The sequence below is a fragment of the Sceloporus undulatus genome, chromosome 4, assembly GCF_019175285.1.
Source record: "Sceloporus undulatus isolate JIND9_A2432 ecotype Alabama chromosome 4, SceUnd_v1.1, whole genome shotgun sequence".
NCBI classification, from domain to species: domain Eukaryota; kingdom Metazoa; phylum Chordata; class Lepidosauria; order Squamata; family Phrynosomatidae; genus Sceloporus; species Sceloporus undulatus.
Window position 1 is genome coordinate 136,130,233 of NC_056525.1, and position 21,198 is coordinate 136,151,430.

General features: G+C 39.5%; 1 protein-coding gene across 1 annotated transcript in view; it reads right to left on the bottom strand.

Annotated features, from left to right (window-relative positions):
• LOC121927557 (ankyrin repeat and KH domain-containing protein 1-like) overlaps positions 1-21,198 on the bottom strand; it is an 86,160-nt gene that overhangs the window by 33,891 nt on the left and 31,071 nt on the right. The window contains 6 exon segments of the mRNA XM_042461250.1: positions 1,081-1,294; positions 1,706-1,848; positions 8,599-8,744; positions 9,124-9,235; positions 9,326-9,465; positions 17,793-18,539. Of these exon segments, the coding sequence (XP_042317184.1) occupies positions 1,081-1,294; positions 1,706-1,848; positions 8,599-8,744; positions 9,124-9,235; positions 9,326-9,465; positions 17,793-18,539 (1,502 nt within the window).

Below are 21,198 nucleotides of genomic sequence, written 5' to 3' on the forward strand. Positions count from 1 at the left end.
ATTTCAGATGTACTTATCCTTAGCAATACTGTATTCCACTCTACCCCAGAAATAGGATTTCTAATTACATTTTCCAAACCATACCAGTCCACACCATGATTCCAAATTTTTATTTGACTTCTCATGGCACTCCACCAGTCTTTGAAAAAGGTAAATTTTAAGAAATTTTGCTAAGACACATTGAGATATGAAAACAGAAAAAGCATCAAAATGGTCTTTGCATATTATGTCAATAATTTATTCCCAGTAAAATCTGCTCAGCATAAACCTTTAGAACAAAATACAATGTTTTCCTTTAATATTAAACTTGGCAATTGTGAACATTTTTCACTTGAACAATCAGAATTATTATTATTATTCATTACTTTTAATTTGCTTATTATGATATGCTTTGATGGCAAAATCTGCAATCCTTTACCCTGAGTTGAAGCTTTTAATCCCAAAATACTGTTTTACCTGCTCTTACCTCATCAGAACTCTCCTATAGCTATATGGTTTACCCTCTCCCAAGTAACCTTTCAATGTGGCAAACTCAATAACAGATCAATATGTTCATGGGTTACTTTGCCCTAGGGTTTAATCATTTCCAGTCAAGAGGAGAAACTGCACACACTGTCCTCCAGATCAGTGATCATCATCCTTCCAGCTCCAAGGCTCTTCTTTAATCCCAAAAGGGCAGCACATGATCTAGTTAATTTTTTATGGTATATGCTCATTCCTTTCTTCTGTCCTTTTAGGGTTATCAATTCAAATGGGATTGTAGTGAATTGTCACTAGAATGACAAAAATCAAGCTTTGCTTTTTGGAACTGATATATTGAAAATAAACATTATGTGCAATTTGAGCGTTCAGCTCTTCTTTCATCAACTGTAGGTTTGAAGGCAATGTCAGTCATAATGTGGCATAAGGCATAATCATGTTAATGCAATGAAACCTACTGATGCTCATTACTATTACTGGTTATACTGAATTGCTTTCAAATCACTTAATGTTCCAAGTCTCCAGTTCTAACTGTCACATTATAACTCTTGCAAGATAATTTTTAGAACAGCCTATCTGATAAAGAAGAAATCTGCTCACCTTTGCCCGATGCTCAACATTGGCTTTTCTATCCAAAAGCAGACTGACTACCTCTGCTCTGCCCTGGAAACAGGCCAAAGTGAGAGCTGTGTTCCGATTAGTTTCAATCTGTGCATTAATATCAGAGCCCATATCAAGTAGGAGCTTCACTGCAGGAACATGACCATTCATAGCTGCCAACATGAGTGGAGAAATGCCCAGCTTACTCCCAGTCCTAAAAAGGAAAGAAACAATGAATGTAATTACCAAAATGACAGAACCTAGGTGGGTGGTTAGAAAATGAGCATTTTTCCTGGGAAGACTGACATGGTTCATGAAAATCTGAATATTCAATTAAAAACAATCTATTGCTAACTAGAATCAAAGGTGGAGACTGGGAAACACTAGCAATTCTAGACAATCACCAAATCATGTAAAGTTTTAATATATGAAAATAACAGGCTAAATATAAAAACAACATTTATCATCAGTAGCTGCATCCTTATAGACTACCACATCTAAACAGGATTAACATGGCACATATGCTGATGTAGTCACTTCTCTATACTCATCTCCATCCCCATCCCCACTAAACTTGAAAAGGCATGTGGATGCTTCCACAGATCAAAACCAGCACATTTGTTACCTTGAGTTAATTTCTGCTCCAGCATTCAGCAGGATCTTAATTATGTTAACGTATCCTCCAGATGCAGCAAGACTCAGAGGAGTATAGTCAGACACATTCCTGTGTTCTTTATTTGCTCCTCGTGCCAGCAGCAGATCAACCACCTGAAATGTAGAATGGTACTAGCAGGATCAATACTTGACAACAGACACTGGAACTCTGAGGAAAAGTATAAGAGCTGTGGCAACTTGATAAACACAGGGTAGGTCAAACTAGGTAAGGACAGGTTGCATACTTGTAACTAATTCTTTGAGTGGTCATCTGTGAACTCACACAACTGGGTTATCCTGTACCTGGAGAAAGCCTCTTTGGAACGTTCTACAACATTCTAATTACCATTTTGTTGGTAGTCCATCCACTTCTGACAGCTCTATATAAGGGGCTTCTTGCTGAAAGAGCCAGTTCCATAGGACGCTGATGCAGTCATCCATGGGAACTGGCACAACATAATGAGGGGAGAATGGGTGAGGTTGTGTGAGTTTACAGATCATCACTCGAAGAACTACAATTACAGGTATGCAACCTGTCCACCTTCTTCATGGTCTCTGTATCTCACACAACTGGGAGACTAGCAAGCAACCAAAAAGCAGGAGGCAGGAGTGTCAGTGCAAAAAATGAAATACTTTACTAAGACAATTCAGGTCAGCAACAAGCATCAATGCATGTGGATGCAACAAGCATTACTAATACAACACCAACAGAGATCTTATTAAATAAATAAATAAATAAGTTTGGTATGGTTTCAAAGGGAAGGCTCCTTGAGACTATAAAACATGGTACCAAAAGATAGGTGGGTTAGAACACATTCAGCAACACAGTACAGAGATAGATGTAAGCATAAAACATACTCTGAGGCAGCAGCTCCCAACCTGTACTCCAGGGGCTACTCCTGAACACCATTAATTTGTAAGACATAGGGTAGGCCTCTTAGGAGTTCCACCATAGAAAGAGATTATAAAAAGGGCTCCGAGAGTCAAAAAGGTTGGGAAAACCTGGTCCAAGGTACAGAGACAGAAACATATCTGAATTACTTAAGGAATGAATGCAGTACAGTCTTCCCAGACACTGTATCAGCCTGAGACCTCAAGTCTATTTTATGATGTGAAACAAATGTCATTAGCTGGGACCAAGTAGCTGTGTGGCACCAGCCAAAAAAGCTCAGGATGTGGCAACTGCCCAAGTAAAATGGGACAACCTGAGTGAGAGGGTCCCTTCGAGCCAGTTTTTATGAGAGGCAAATTACTGACACCACCCACTTTGAGAAATGCTGAGAGGAAGCAAGCAGTCCTTTCCTTGAGCCTGAATAGCAAACGAGAGGTCTCGATGAGGTATAGAAGGCAGTTGCTCTGTTCACAAGTAAGGCAAAAGCCCTCCGTACATAAAGGCAGTGCCAATACCTCCTACAGTCTGAAGTGGGGTTTTGGAACAGAGATGGCAAGACAATTTCCTGGTTCAATTGAAAAGATGACACAACCTTTAGCAGGAAGGTGATGTCAGGTCTTAAAACTGTTCTGTTGGGCTGGAAATGTAGGTAAGGTTCGTCCAAAAGCAAGACACACAACTCACCACCTCTCCCAGATGACACAATGGCAACCAGAAAAGCAATCTTCCAAGACAGCAAACAAAGGTCACAAGTTGCCAATGGCTCACAGAATCCCTCACAAAATTGGCTCAACAACAGGTCTAGAGCCCATCTAGGGGTTGGGGCTGACACAGGAGGTTATCGAAGTTTTTGCCCCTTCAAAAACCTAACTAAATGGTGCACAAAACAAGAAGGCTTGCCCAACAACTGAAAATGTGCTGAGATTGCAATTACATAACAATGAATAGTGGACAAGGAGAGGCCCTGATTAGATAAAGATGAGCAGCAAATCCAGCACATGTAGAATGGTAGCATCAGACACTACAACTGGCAGTCAAGGCAGGAATGTGACAAACTTCTTCCACTTCTACTCATAAGACCTCTTGGTTGATGGACTGCGTCAATCATATTCCTCACTACAGCCAGCAAAACATCTAGGGGATGATCACCCATGCTGATAGGTGAAGAGTATGGAGGTCTGGATTGTTGGGATATAGAATCCTGAGAAAATACACAATGTGGTATTAAATAGTGACTGGACAACAAAGGGTCACTGTCAGCCATGATGACAAGGCATTTTCCCACCAGTGCTGAGTCATGGGAAGTGACATCAGAGATGATGGTCACCAAGTGCAGTAAAGTGCTGCAAAAGGCTGCAAAAGTGCAAAGTCACCCTGGACAGGGGACAGAGATCACTGTGACACAGGAGGAAGAGGCAGTGCCAAAAAGGCCACATGGAGCCCTGGCTATAAAAGGGGAGTGCCTCACAGTGTGGGTTGTGGGTGATGGTGGATGGTGTTGGAGTTGTAAGATAGCCTTGTACATAGTGGAACTTCAAAAGAATAAAAGCCTTGTGAAGAGACATCTGCCTAGAGTCTCTTTTGTCAACTTCTGAAAGGAGAGAGGCATTTCTCCAGTTTGCACACAGCTGCCTGTCGCTTGTGAGGTGGTGATCCTGGTGCGTAACGTTGGCGTGACACATCACGCACTGTGCAACCAACGCTAACATGGATGCCTGATAGACCTGTTGTAGATGGTAAGTAGGTCTGATCTGAGCAGCAAACAAAGATACAGCTCTCAAGAGACGTGCAAAAGGTGGCTGAATCAAGGTTGTCTTGGCCACCACGGAGCAATCAGGATGCACCTTACCTGATCCTGATGAAGCTTGGCAATGACTCTGGTCTGCAGAGGGAACAGAAGGAAGATGTAAAGCTCAAGGCTGTGCTAGTTGAAAAGGAAGTCATCTCAGGCACCAGAATCTCAGGATGGAGCATCCACTTCTGACTGGAATGTGACTCCAAGCTGAGGGCATCTGTGAGGGCATTCTCCTCCCCAGGAAGATGGACATCTAAAATGGAGATTCTTCTCTGTATGCACCAGTCCCAAAAACCCAAAAGTGAGGTGAAGGAAGGTGTGGGACCAAGTACCACCTTACTCATTCAAGTAATACATGACTGTGGTGTTATCAGCCAGCACCTGCAACTGTATGTAACTCCTGCCAAAGCAAAACAGAGGAAGCACTTTTTAAGTCCAGAGTAGCATTCCATTTGCCTCCTTGCATCAGAAGATGTATAGTCTCACTATCATGAAACATTTCAACCGAATGTAGAAATTTACTCTTCCCAGATCCAGAATCAGTCTCAGACCACTGTCCCTCTTGGTGATGATGAATTACTTGGAGAAAAAAACCATAAGGTATTTTCAGACGGAAGGACAGGCTTGATGGCTCCCTTTAGCAATAAAGTGTCTACGTTTTGAAACATAACGGAATGGGGAAGTAGTAGATCTGAACATCACTGTGGGAGGAAAAGATTCATATTCGATGGCGGAGCCTCTCCTCATGATGTCAAGCACCCATGAATTCATGATGATGAAGCTCCACCATGGAGAAGGCATTGGTGGTACAGTGGTCAGAGGCTCAAAAACATTGAGAAAAGAGAGAGGCAGCATAGAAGAAAGCATTGGTGGTAAAGGTGGAGGAGTGGCAATCAGGGTGTTGTCTTACAGGAAGTCAGACAGTGCTTGGAACTGTCAGTAGACTTCTTTTTTAGCTGCCCAGACTTTGGTTTCTGTGTTAAGGAGGCAGCAAAATGGTAACTGCATTGAAACTGAGACCGTGAAGGACTGCATGACCATCTCAAAGACTGCACATACTTGTAACCATTGTACCTGGACTTGGAAGGAGGTTGTACCAATGGGTTGAGCTTGCATTTTATTATTTATTTATTATTATTATTGCACTTCCTCACTGTCAATCACATTTTGTGGGTATGCTGTAACCTGGATTCAGTCTCAGAATTAAACAGGCCAACATCATCTAAGTCTTCAATGACTGCATGGGCTTCATCAGACAGGCCAGAGGACCAATGCCAGGCATGTTGACAGAGAGCCACAGCATGAGCCATCATCTTTCCCCGCAATGAGCAACATGCCTAGATGTCATAATCTAATGACCTGCCAACTTCTGAGCTTCTGACTGAAGGAGAGTTGGCCAGGAATGTAATTATCTTCTTCCAGATGAGATGGTTGTAGACACCCATGCAAGCCAGAATATTGGATATCTTGAAGATGATAGCAGCTGAGTAGTAGAGTTTTCTCCCCATGGTATTAAGTTTCTTGCCTTCTCTATCTACTGGAGTGGAGTAGAGACCATGTGAAGCCTTGGATTGGGCAGTGTCAACGATTATAGAATTTCATTTCAGATGCTGACCCAAAGATGTAAGCGTCGAATCATCCACTGCATACAAGGCCTCCAACTTGCTCAAAGTTGACAGGATGTAAGATGGCGTCAACATGACTTTTGAATCACTTGAGAAAGGTATGGAAGCATTGGTAAGGCTGAAGGAGTAGCAATCTGTGACTGGACTATCTTGGACACTGGGTCTTTGATGTGGGTCTGCTTCTGCTGGGCCCTGAGCTTCTAGGATTTAGCCATTTGAAGCATTTGCTCGATGGCCTTGACACCATCCGACAGGGAGGAGGGATCTACAGCACCTAGTTTAACAGCAGATGATTTCCTGGCATGGATCATATCAGAGTCTGAATCCGATCTTAATTGAGAAGTGGTTGTGGAAGAAGATATATGGATTGTCTGACTAGCAACTATAACAGAGGATACAGGTTTCTCTTTGACACTCACAGAAGCTTCATGAGCTTGACTGAGCAGAGGATTGAAACACTTCAATAGAGCATTTGGTAGTAGACTGATTCATTGACTAACAACCTTGCAGGACCGTGACCATGACAGCAGACTGAATGCGTGTCGAATGCTGTCATCTCTGCTTGGAGAGGTGTGCAGGCTTATGACGCAGTACATACCGACAGGATCTCCTATCCACTGAAGAACAGCGGCTGTCATAATAGCAAGATTCCCATGAGGGAGCCCTATAAATGTAATAACCAGTGTTGAGATTATATAAGAACTTAATAATTATGCTGCCATCTGACTTCATAACATCTAGGAGGAGAGGTCAACCAGATGCAGAACAGGAGCAAGACCTGGAATGGTGTTGAAGTCTAACCAGTTGGAGCTGGAGACAGAGAGGCTGTAACTCTGACCTCAGAGAATCATGGATCTCCCTTTCTGAATGGTCACGAGACCCACTGTCATAGACAGAAACAGTTTCCATCATGACCGTGTAGCACTGTGGAGAAGGAGGTAACAGGGACACCAGAGCATGCTGGAAGATTATAGCCGACATTATTACTTATTAAGCTTTATTTATATAGCACTGTAAATAAACCCTTGAAGCAGAATAGATGGCCAAGTTGTAGCCGCATCCTCAGCTGTCGGGGTCGAAGAAGTAGCTCAAGGTGAAACATGCTCCTTGCAACAATATGGGACTTGCACAAACACTGAAGGCACTTCAAGTACCCATCTCGGCCCGGGATCTTCATGCCGCATCTAATGCACTTCTTAAAAGAAGCCAATGGTACTGAAAAAACCAAAAGGGCTGGTGCAGCTGACAGCTAATGCTGACAAAGCAATCAAATGAAGTTTTATGGAACTGAAGTCCTGTATACTGAAGAAATGAACGCTGTTCATGATGAAATTGCTGCAGTAGCAGATGAAAAGGAACTAGCAGTTTCTGCAGGAAGTTCTTTCTTTATACAGGGCTGTCGGGGGGTGGGGTGGGCGAGGCTACTGCCAAAGAAGAATGTTCCAAAGAGGCTCTGCACAGGTGCAGGATTACCCAGTTGTGTGAGGCACAGAGACCATGAAGAAGAACCAAGCTTCTCGTGCAGTATTTTACCCTGCTAGTATAAAGAAACTTCTGTTAATTAGCAAACAGTACAAAAAATATGATAGGATTGCACTTTTCAAATTGAATCTTCCTCAGTTCTCATCTCAAGATTATAACTGTGCACACTTAATTTTACAAATGTAAATATAAAAGATGCATTTTCCTACCATTTAAAAAAAGTTGCCAGTGGATGAAATCAGTCAGATGTACTGAATTTATGCAAACATAGAAGGCATGCCAAAGTTATGCCAAATCTATGAAGGCACTAAAACAACAGAGAAACCCTATCTTGGCCTATGAACTGGCTGTAACACTGGAACAGATCTACACGACAACCACATGCTACCGGCCCCGATCTGGGCTGCCACTGTGGTCCTGAGCCAGCTGCCAAAAAGGAATGGGTTTCCCCTCTTTTTTGATCCGCTCTTCCAGGTTGGGGTGGCCCCAGAATGAATTCTAGCCGTGTTCAGGGTGTGCGTTGTGTAAACACCACACCTCCAAAGCAGTCCGATGGTGAACCTTTTGGCCTGTGTGCTTGAGGCCTCTGGTGGAGGTTTTCCTTGAAGCTGACCAGTTTTGCATTTTTAAATGGCATTTACCACAGTTTATAGAATTATTCTATACAACTCCGCATATAAAAGCTGAACTTTGCATACAAAAGCTGCACTTAAGACAGTTTCTGAAGAATATTGTTTTTCTGACAGATGTGTCAAATACCTGTTAAAAGATACTAAAATGTAACATTTTGGAAAAAGGTATTTCTACTGTTGGGTAATTACATATTAAAAACAGATCTGATGCACTATTTACATAACTACTTTAATGCATTTCTTAGTTGCCTTTCAAATCCTCTCAAGGCAGGATAACGTGAAAGGCATTAATTATAATATGGAACAACATGCTCCAAAGAGCAGTGGGAACATTTCAGGCTGCTGGAAAATCGTGTTCTATTTTCCCAACACAAGACTACACACTACAGTATTTAAACTGAACTCCTTGCAAAAGTATAGTAAAATTATAAGATTTACCTCTTGGCGCCCACCAGAGCATGCTAATGAAAGTGGAGTGTCCTTAGTACGTTCAGATTGGGCTTCTATATCTCCACCTTTGTCTAGCAGGATCTCAACAACACCAACATGTCCTGCAGTGGCAGCTAAAATTAGCGGTGTAAAACCTAAAGGAAATATCGAAAGTCACTTTGAAGGGAAGGCAAATTTAATCACTACACAGGAGGTAAAATTAGAATCAGTAACTCACAATAAATATTGTCGGAGGGAATCACTTATGGGAAACAGACATGAAGGCCAATGCTTTGAGTTTCAATTGAGTATTTGAGGTATGGAAAGCAGACGTAATAATAAGTCTGTATTTAAATAAATACAAATACCATAATCAATTAATTTTCAAAACTCCATACAGCATCACATTTCAGTATAGCAACAAAGATTAAATTCTCACAAACCTGACAACACTGTTCCAAAGCACAAAAACACTTCCATCTGCATAAGCTCCTGATAAAAGCATTGATTAGTGGCAGCACTTCAGTAACTTACCCTTCTTGTCTCTGTGTTCTATACTGGCACCTCGTGCTATCAAGACAGAGACGAGTTCTTCATGCCCACCAGCACAGGCAAGAGTCAGTGCAGTATCATGGTTACTCTCCGTCTGAACAGTGGAAAAGATGTATATTATGTTTACTCTAGCATGCTTTATACTGAAATAAAAACAGATTTATAATTAATCCATACTACTCACGTGGGCATCAATGTCAACAGATGGGTATGTGGGGAGCACAGACTGAGAAGTCACATTGAGGGCTTGTGAACAGGCCTCAGGTGTAGGCGATTCCGTAGTATGCGAGGAATTGGAGCCAGTGGGCACTCTGCTATTAACAGCTGAGAAAGGGGGGAAAAGATATTCAGCTTTTCCTGCTTGAACAGCTCCTTTTCTAGAGAACTGGCCATGTCCTCTTAATGAATTATGCCCCACCAGGAGAATGAAAAGTGGCATGCCAGTTCCAGAAATACTTTGAATTAATTCTTTTAATACTTTGTACAAAAGCCAAATAAAAAATGCATGCACATCCCAAGAAGTGTGATGAACACACATATGTAAACTATAAAGTATGTCCTTGTAAAATATCTAGAAAGAGTAACTGGGAAAGTATCTTTTTTTCCTCCCCTGAATTTTAAAGAGGGACAAATCACATTTTAGGTATTTGCACAGCTGTGAACTTGTTTGGGGGGGGGTCTACTGCTAGTTTTTATTGGCCATCCATGTATTATGTTTCTATGCCATTTCAGCTAAGCGCCTGAAGCAGTACCTGACCAAGAAAAACATGTAAAAGAAGACTGACTCACAGATACCAGTGTCAGCAATCTTCCTTCCCAGTAAGTGAACTTGACTGCAGACCTGAAACTGGATGCAACCACTGTTTTTCTAAGATTTAGGGAAACACATCTCAGAAATAAAGAACCACCTTCTCTGTAATTTAACTATGCTAATAACTATGTTCTCTTCTCAGAGCAAATGTAAGTCAGAATACGTGTTCTGGGTACAGAACACCACAGGTTCCTGTCAACTAAATGAATCTCAGGTAGCAGCATGAGGGAGGAGGCTCTGGAAACTACTTGAGACCTTGAAAGCTACTGCCAATCACTAGACAAATACAGTGGTACCTCGGGTTACGAAATTAATTCGTTCCGCGGCTAATTTCGTAACCCGAAAAACCTTCGTAACCTGAATTGCCATAGGCGCTAATGGAAAAAAATAGCTCTCTGCTGCCCTCCGGTGGCGGCATAGCGCCGAGGTTTTTTCGTAACCCGAAAAAACCTTCGTAAGCCGAAACAATAAATCCCTATGGGATTTTTTCGTATCCCGAAAAATTCGTAAGCTGGGTAATTCGTATCCCGGGGTACCACTGTACTGGGGTAAAGGGGCCCAAGGGTCTCAGTAGAACAAGTCATCAATGGAAAAATCTGGAGCCAAAGATGAGATAAAAATACTTTTTGTAAAAGAAATACATCTGAAATATTAAACGATGAAGCAACTATTTGAATTTTTTGGTTCTTCTGCTACCTGAGCTTTGTGTCTGTATCCATACTTTAGCTGTATGGAAAAAGTAACATTTTCACAGTACACATTTTTGTGCACAAATCTCTAGTTGGATTTTGATTACTTTGTTTTTCAGGAGATAAAACACACACAAAAATGGCAATCAAAAAGTGCTGCTTTTGTTAACTGCTTACTGGAAAACTTACTGCAAAAGTATTTACAATTCACATTTTCAAAGTTTTAAAAATACAAATCCCACGAGAGTGAAGCCCAAGACCAAAGACAAATAATGTCAGTTGAACTTATTTTCAGACTTTCTTACCATTTTTAAAAAAAATAGATAATTTGTCTTACTTGAGTTAGGTATTAAAGGTACTGAAAAGCATTAAAATAAAATGTCAAAAATAAACCTGGCTGTCCACAAACTACCAGTTATACTAGTAAATCTTTGTTTCAAGGAATTGCAGAAAACCCACTATTACTGACTATCTGGATTGCACTATTTTATACATTAGGATTCCCATTTTGGTGCCTTCCCAGTGTCTTGGACCCCATCGTTAGTCACCCAGCAATAGCCACATCTAGAAGGTACCAGGATGGGGAAATTGTTCGACACTAAGTCTAGCAAGGAAACAAAATAGTGTAAGAAGTAACTTACAAAATGGGAAACAAACAAGTTTTCCTCTGTTGGAACCATTTGAAAGTACAGTTGGCCCTCTGTATCCATGGAATCTTTACCCATAGATTCAAGCATCCATGGGTTGAAAATGATTTTGTCATTTTATATAAAGAACACAATTTTAAATGCCATTGTATTTAATGGGACTTGAACATCCACGGATCTGGGTATCCAAGGAGGGTCCTAGAATCAAACTCCAGAGGATACCAAGGGCCCACTGTATCTGATTCGACAAAATAGGTTAAATTGGCAGACATTAGAAGAGATAATAATGTATAAGCATTTCATCAGCAACATTTTCTCTCCAAATCAGGATACAATACCTTTAAGTCAAATATATTAGTGGGCCTTAGAACTGATTTCTATGATGTGTAAGAAAATAGTTACACTTCCATACACTCTGATTACTAAAGTTACACTTTGCATACTGGGAAAAAATATACCTTTTAAAAAACCATTAAGGCTTACACAGAAACTGATCTCTGATGTCACACATCAAATCAACCAGCCTTCATACAGTGAATATCATTAAAATTTGGCCATCAATCAGAACAAAAATCAAATACTAAGATATGATGAGTATCTTGTTTTCTGGTGGAATGCTAAATGTGTGCTTCTGAAGTACAATATATATAGTGGTGTCCTGATCAGTGTAAGAGACATTATCAAAATCTTGGATGGATCAACTGAAATGATGACATACAAGTTGACTCCTCAGGAGTTTGCTAGTTAAGGAACAGGGGACTGTAGAAACATGGTTTTTAAGTGACAAAAGCAGGTGAAACAGGGAAATACTGAGGTAAAGGTTATGAATCTAAATGCAATGACATACAGATAGGGTGCTTTTCAATTTGAAATGAAAACAGTGAGGGGTCAAGGACTGCACAGAAAATCTGGGCTCTGAAAAAAGATTTGAAAGAAGAGAGGTATCACCCTGCTGTTTTGGGAAAAAGCAGTTGGTGGAACAAGGACCTATGGACAGAGTCACTGAAAGGCAGCACAAAACTGGCTGTATCCCATGACACAAACCAGTACATCCACTATCACTTAGTTACTGAAGAATGATATTAATTACCCATGAAACTGAATCTCGCATTCAATTTCCAACCGTGGCCAGCTGGATGCATCTCTACGTACGTCTCTAATAATTAGCACAACAACATACCCACTCAGCCCTACAAAGTCTTCATTCCAACAACAGCTAGACAACTACTCTACATGGAGCAAGCACAGAACACCTGTTTGCAAAGAGTAACTGTACATATAAAAGACGAACTAGCAGCCCCTTGTCACATCTGTCTGGGCCAGTTGAGGTACAGAGGTAGGAAAAGAGGGAGAGTCATGAGGCATTAAACCAGCAAGACAGATGCTTCAGTGCCTTCTCACTTATGACTGGGTCAACTGAGGCAGGGAGCTAAGAAAAAATCACACCAATATATGTTACCATGTCATTAGAACAAATGAGGAAAATCTGGATAACTAGAATAAAATTCTAAAGCAGTCAACAACTTTTAAATCATATTATGCCGCAGTTTGCAGTTCGTAAGGGTCATGGTTGCATACTGTGTGATCCAAAAAAATAATTGTATTCCTTAACCTAAGCAATGGGCTACTATAAGGAGGAGATGTTACTGTAATATGCAGCTGCATAATATAGTCAGCAGCCATATAGTTGCAAACATACACAAACCATCTCTCAAGTGATATTAAAAAGCAACTAGCAGCCAATTCATGTCACCAAGCAAGCAAACAGAAATACTGTGCTGGTTAAGAGAAATAAAACAATTTCTTATTTAAAGTCAACAGTCATTTAATATATAGAAACAAAATTAAAGTTTGCAAAAGGATATGCAATTTTTGTAGAACATCAATTCTGTGTACTAACAGGTGCTACAGAATTATTCTGTGTTCTGCGAAAAATTTCAATACAAATGGCTTTAATAATCCAAAAATATTTGTATTATAAAACAGCACATCAAATGGATAGCTTATCTTGGTTACATACTTTTAAGATACAATTTTTCTATTTCTCAAATGTACACTTTTTTGGGGAGGGGGGGAGGTCTTCAAATTTTACAGGTGGGAATTAACACAAAAATGGTGAGGTATGCAAAGCTGCTTTTATACCAAAACGGTGAGCCAGGTTGCTGTTGTAGGAACAGTTAGAAGCATGGGGGGTAATATATCATTGGCTCAGGAAATCAAATACTGGAAGCTTCAGAATATAAGACCACACAAACATAAAGATCTGGCTGGATGCTAGAAACTAATATGATTCAAGGACTTACATTTTTCTTCATGTAAAGAAACAACTCTATAGATCAAATTGCTCTAACTGAAAGCTCTTCTTCATCATTGTCTTGATACAAATGTAAGTTATTATCCCTATCCCTCAAATCTTGGGAATTCAAGTTCTCCCCAAAAATCCCCCCATGATCATACTACACTATTTGGTTAATTCCCTCTGAAACAGGAGTACAGTACTTCATACAAAATTCAAATTGATAAGTCTGAGCTTTTCCCACCATTACCTGTAGCTGTAGAAATTTTCTAACTTCTGTGTACCTAGTACTGGGTAACTTGAACTCAAAACATACATGCCTACGTACACACACACCCTTTTTAAAAGCCAGCACACACTTTTACTCCACTGCCAACATTTGCCTGGTTTTCACAAAGTACTATAGACAATCTATTCCTATCTTCAACAAGAAAACACCAAACAAAAAACCCCACAACAAACTCCTTGAAGTTAAAACTGTCAGTATGCCTACTTCTGCTCTAGAATTTATAGAATTTATTTCATAAAACTGGAAAATTATACAGGTCACTTAACATTGTAAAAACCAGATGTGTTATCTTACTATTGGCAAGTCCAAATTTGAAAAGATGTTCATTTAGATATCACTTCATAAACAGGTATTTGAAGCCATCATGAAGAGATTTTTCTGACACCCTTAGCTATTTCTGATTAAGTTTTACTTATCTGACTGGCAATATCAGAGACTGCTACTATCCAATGTGCAAAACTAAAAAAGCACCCTTTACCGCTGGCTCAAAATTTTGCAAGCATCTCTATCTGTGTATCAGGCGAAGCCAGTCACTGCAACAACTCCTAGAATAATTGTTTTCAGCTTTTTATTAGGGTACTAGACAAAACCCTGTAAGTGCTGTTTCCCACTCCTCATGAAATCAACTGCACCACTTTACAAGATGAATAGTTTATTAAACATAAGTAATGTTTAATAAAGATAAGGAAGCTGTGTTATGGTCACTGAATACATAAAATAAAAGCCAGAGCATTTTCAATTATATTAGCTTATATTATATAGCTTCCTAAACATTCTGACACCAATTCAATTTTAGTTTCGAATTAATTCTTTCCTCTTCAAATTTTCTTCATATTCTGATTTCTAACTCTTCCTTTTCCTGGCTGGTCACTGTGAATAACTAAGGCGGGTTACAAACCGCCACTCGGGACGTCCCATTTTAAAAAAGGGGCGTCTCTTCTAGACGCCCCTGGCTCTAATACGGACTCTGTCCGTACAATATGGTGCCAGCCGTTCCAGACGGCTGGCACCATCTTTACGTATCGGACGCTGTCGCAGCATCTGTGACGTCGCGAATGCGTCCCTGGCGCCTCGCGATGTCACAGAGGTGCCGCAAGAAGAAGCTCCATTTCTTTTTTGCTCCGTAACGGAGCAGCGCGGTTTGGCTGCAGCGGCTCCCTTACGGAGCAAACAGTGGCAGCGGTGGCAGATTGCCGCAAAGCGGCGGTCTATAACCCGCCTAAATTTCTAATTTCTTTGGTAACTAGTTTTATTATTCTTATTTTCAGTACCTCTGCTAGATGAGACAACAAGAAGTTATATGGGCTAAGCCCAGACTACCATCCCGGTAGCACAGTGTTTCTGAACAGACAACTTTCCAATATACATTATCAGTGACTGGACTGCTCTTGTTAAAACAGCATTGCCATTTCAGAAACACGTAACAAAACAATCTATTCCACGATGGGTGAAACTGTGAAGCTGTTGTTCTTCTGGACAAAGAGGGGATGGGTGAATTATCTTTCCTAAAGGTTCTCAGGAGGAACAATTTGTCTTTCAAATGGGCCCTGCACCATTTAACCTAAGAAAAATCAAAAGCAAAATTCAAAAAAATTATTTTTTTCTTTAACCATTTCTGCCGTTTTCTCTGGGCAGAGGGCCCAAAAAGCTGAAAATTGGACCCTGGACCTGCTAAAGCTGCCCATCTCTGAATTAAAATACTTCTTTTAGATTTTCCCTGAGTAATCACGGCTATGACTTTGCAGGAACTAAGGAGAACAGTGGAGGACAGAGAGTCTTGGCGATGTCTCATCCACAGGGTCCCCATGGGTCAAGATTGACTCAAGGGTGGTTAACAACAAAAAACTACACAAATGCTAAGAAAGGGGACAAAATATACGCTCAACTTTTTCTTCTTGTGCTACCTTTGTTTCCAAAGGTTACTCACTAGCGTTGCTCCAGTAACCACGCTGTTCTCTTCTTTCTCTTCATCCATCTTTGCACTGAATATAAGGCAGTTCTCATAATATTTGCAATATATGCAAATCCTTGAAAATATAGATACATGAACCCCCAAAGGTCACACATCTGTTGGCCAGATGTTACCTCAATATTGTCCAGAACTGTGTGCATAATTTATATTAAGCTTCAGATTGCATTCTTTTTTTGTTGCAATGGCTTTGGTAAAGCAAGCAAATGGCTATTCCAAACAGTCATGTTTCAGTCCTCTTTTGACAACAAGCTTCCATCCATGTTGCTTTGTACAAACAAGGGAAACTAACAACAAATCTTTGTTTTTTCCAAGAAGAACAACTGACACTTCTCTACTAAATGATCCATTAGCAATAGTGAAAGTATAAATATCTACATGATAATATAACTGCAATGAATACTTCTAGTTGAAAAAAAGATTGGGTATTCTTTTTGTTCACTTCTTTCCCTTTCAGCTGCATTGGAGTTAGGTCAATGCTTCTCTAACTTCAATTTAACATCATGATTTCAACATGTAACGAAGTCTGACCTTACCACACCATGTAGTCATTCAGATGTAAGAGTTAGCAGATGACTTCATGAGGTTAAACAAGACTGAGAGTAATCCCTCCTGCCACTCAGGCTGGCACATTTGAAGGGGGCAAATCATATCAAGCAGCCATAGTGTTAAGTATGGCTGTTGCTGCTTGTGGATACATAAGAAAAACATTCAAATACAATTTACTGCTAAAACGTAGGTAATTTAATCTGAAGCAACCTTGAATAACTTGTAGGAATCTTCATAATCTATAGCATTTAAGCAGCACTACCATGTGAGATGAAAATAATGTAAATGTACCCTACAAAATGCTGGTTTTGTTACTTTTTTCTTTCTTCCTGCATGAAACTTTTATATAGGTCAAGACCTCATAACCTCAGCTAAGATAGTATCTTTTCTTGAGCAAGGAATGAAAAATGCTGGGATCAAGAAACAGCACTCAACCCATCAAAGAATCCTATTTTCATATTTCCATTTTAAAATTCAGAAATAAAGAACATTTTAAATACTGATGTACATCATAGGATACACAAACACGAGAGGGAAGTATAGATACTGAGTTATGTAGAATACTGACATTATGTTCAATTGCAGTCTTAACTGCTAGATGGACCACAATTACAGTTTCATCCATTGCACTGAAGTGGAATGAAAAATATCCTCTGCCACTTATGTAAAAGGGAAAAAAAAAGAGAAACTACACATCTGTGAAGTTTCCACAATGACAGATGCTTCAAGAATTCTGAAATTTCCTTCTTTTTCAGCCTTTTTCTGCAGTCAGGGTTCAAATCGAATTTGCAAGCTATATAATCCAGAAAACCTAAACTCACTCCATTACCTTTGATCATCTAAGCTAATTTGACATGTTAAAGTAAAGGACAGCCAGGATTATAATTAGCACATCTTACTAAGCAAGACCTATTGTTCACTTTCTCTTAAAAGTATTTGCAGCCCTTTCATTTTAGCTAGAGAAAAGTATTATGTTATAAAAATTCATGACAGTCAAGCACCACTATTAAGCATGTACAGACACTGCATGCAAACACCAATCCATCCAAATGGCACCTCCACATGCATGCAGCCTGGTCACAAGTCCAATGACTGTTCCACAAACTTTTACTGTCTAGCTTTATTTCTTGAGATCAGATTTCCTTATAGGTTACAATAGTGAAGCAGAAGAAGAAAAAATACATTAAGATGTCAATAAACCAAGGTTTAGATTGCCCTCTAAAAGACCAACCCAAACGCTTTGGAATTTATGACTGAATGCTATCATTAAAAATAGCAAGTAAAATACTATCTGTACGTATTTCAGAGAGGAAACTGCAACTGACACTTGTCACAAGAAGTGGGAACAAAGGAAACTGAGCAGTCATATTAATACAAGAAAATGCATATTTCTCAACCCACCTGCTATCAGGTCATCAAGAGTGTCGGTAAGCGTCTGTGCTGGAGTAGCAACCATTAATCCATCTGGTTCTTGAACTAACAGTCCCTGACCATGTCCAGCAATTGGCTGCTGCTGTCCTACGTTTTGCTGATTACCTAATACCTTCTGAAGTTCAAAAGAATCTGTCCCATTACAACCTATGTTACTTGAAAAGTTACACGGTGGTGTAGACAAAGGCTGGAGCGGGGCAAACTCTGTTTGCTCAGGAGATGGCGGAGACTGTTGCGGCTCATCTTTACACAAGACACTGTCGACCTGTGATAACCCTGAAAAGTTATCCCCAGGAAGACTCTCATTTCCTTCCACTTCTGGGAGGATACCTGTGTGTGGGCACTGCTGCTGCTGGGTAAGGGGTGACTCTGTCTGACCTTTGGTCTCCAAATATTCTTTGGTAAATTGCTGTTGTGTTTTCATCTGCAATTGCCTTTCCACCTTTTGCAGTTCCTTCAATATTTTCTTCTTCTTCTGTACTTGTTCTTCTCTGTTCTTTTTGAGCTCTTCAATCTTATCTTTATTCAATGGCTCACCTTGAATTAATTCCAATGATTTAAGCTGTGCTTTTTCAATAGCACTAATTCTTTGTCCAAGTTCATTCAGCTTGCCTTCCGTTTCTTCTACTATACATTCCAAAGGCTGGTATGGGTGAAAAGGTGGTAGTAGGTCCTGATCTGCTACCTGAAGGGAAGTTGACTTCTGCTTGGATGTACCTAAGCACATGAAAAATGTTTGAAAAAATGCCATGCTGAAGTTAACCCATACCTCCCCACACCTTCCCCACCCAAACCTAACCACATTTAAGACAAAACAGCTTAAAACCTACACTTCATAACGAGATAGAGAGCACAAGCCAGAACTGGAATTTTAAATATGGAACCTAGCATTCCTTGAATTACACCTATTAAATATATAGAGGAATGTCTGTTAAATATAAAAGAAATAAAAGGTAGCCTGTAAACAGAAAGCAATATTTAGAATATTGACTGATGCCTTGACTACAAATAATTCTGGAAGGCAAAAGCAGTGAAATTCTATAAATACAGTTGAACACTCAAACCTTAACTTATGTAAATTAAACAATATGCAAAACTCACATATGTATATCCCCACCCACGCTTTTCTCTGTGAGTTGTGCTCTATAAATACACTGCAAAGGCATCAACAACTATTTTTCCAAGAATGATGACCCTGACAATACAACAGTGTTGACAATTTCTTAAAACCAAACAAGTATTTGCAACGGTAAAATACTCTTCTTGATTGTGAGTTCCTGCATGGCAGGGGTTGGACTAGGTGGACCTATGTAACCTTAAAAACTGGACTAACTGATTATACACATTCTGATGTTTAAATATATATATATATATATGTGTGTGTGTGTGTGTGTGTGTATGTTTTAAAAAGTGTTTCCATAGTTTTTTTAAAAAGATAATACAACTAAGAAAAACTAAAAAGCTAGTTATTCCTGAGTACCAAGTAAAATGATGATATAATGTTTAGAAAAATGGATGGGAAAATTCAATACTTGGGAGACATGAAACACATAAGTCCATTTTTCAGGTCCCAGTAGTCTGCTATCCCACAATTTTCAAATCTGTTTTTTTAAAAAATAAAATAAAAAATAAAATGATGTATATTCATAGCCCATGTTTTTGGCCCCCAGAGCTATTTTAGACCCAGAAGAGGCCTATTTTGGCAACTGAAAGTTAAGCATAACTTAAAAAAAAAAACAACAACAACTAATGGGCAAGCTAACTGTATGTATGGGTATGTACAGTATGTGCGTGTGTATATACCATATATACTTGACTATAAGTCGACTTCATGTATAAGTCGAGGGCAGGTTTTGGGGCCAAAACTATGGATTTTGGTATGACCTGTGGATAAGTCGAAAGTAAGAATTGTGGTCATGTAACAAAGGATCTAAAGGATGAAGCAAAAGAAGACAATGCCAAAGAACTAACAAAACTGCAGCAGGCATAATTGTGTTCACACTGAAGGATGAATGGATGAAAGAGTATAGGGAGGTCAGTGCTTCCAGGAGAGATTACACTCTTGTGTTTCACCAGGAGATGGTTTCTGTTTTTATGAGAGTTAAGGTACACTTTTTATGAGAGTACTTACACTGACCCGTGGATAGGTCAACTCAAATTTTTGGGTCACTTTTTTGACTAAAATTTCTAGACGTATACATGAGTATATACACTGTGTGTGTGTGTGTGTGTGTATAGAGAGAGAGAGCGCAACAGGACTACAAATTTGAACTTTTAACTCACTTGATCACTGGGAAGTTAACCTCAATGTTCTTAATGGCCTAATATGATGCTTATGCAAAACTATTCTTTATTTATTTATTTAAGGAATTTCTGTATCACCTCTCAGCTCACAAGGGTTCCTGAGGAGATGAAAAAATGTTTTGGATGTTATTGTACTTTGCTATATGACTAACATGGCTATCTTTGAATATGTTTCCTGGATGTGAAGATACTGTATTTTAGCCACTACAGGGGAACGCTACAGAGGAAGCCAATTGACTGGGACTTTATTATTTGGAGTTTCCACCTACAACAGAAGTAAAAACAAATTCTTTTTAAATTAGAACTACATCTGCAACATTCTACCAAAACAGCACCTAACATTTTCCTAATGTAAAAGCATAGAAGCATCTCTTGAGAGACTCACATCTTGGATCTCAGAAGTATCGTTTTGTATTCCTAATGGAATTCAAATTTTATTTTTTGGACTTTAGAATGCTATGTTCCCACTGCCACATGGGCAGAAGGAGGAGGGGCCTGCCTGCATTGATATCCCTCCACACTATTGCAACACACCAACAACAGTTTCACAAAACAAAACTGTGACTAACATCATAATTAAAAAAGAAAATTCCCCTTTATTATTTTTTTTTCCAATTTTGTCTGATGAAGTGGCCAGTGGAGCTTCAAAAGCTTGCATCATGTATTTTGTGCATTTTGTTTGGCCAAATAAAAGTATCACTATTTTGTGAATTTTGGATGAGCTATATTGCCAAAAAGGCTATGCCTGAATAGGTTTTCTCAACAAAAAACAATTAAAGAAAAAGATAACTTAAAAAAATATTAAAATACATTTTAAAAAGCAGTCTAAAACAATCTTTGAATCCGGTTCTGAAACACTTAAAACAACAATTTCAAGCACTGAATGACATGTGGCACAGCACTGTTTTGGCTGTCTGCCGGAAGCTTAAATGAGATAAGGTCTTGGGTAGGAAGTTCACCAGGCAACAGGATGTTTTTGCCAGAATCGAGGTATTATACTGATATCTGAGTGTTGAAACCAGGCAAAGTTACAGGGGGAAAAACATGTACAGTTTAAAACATATAGGAACTA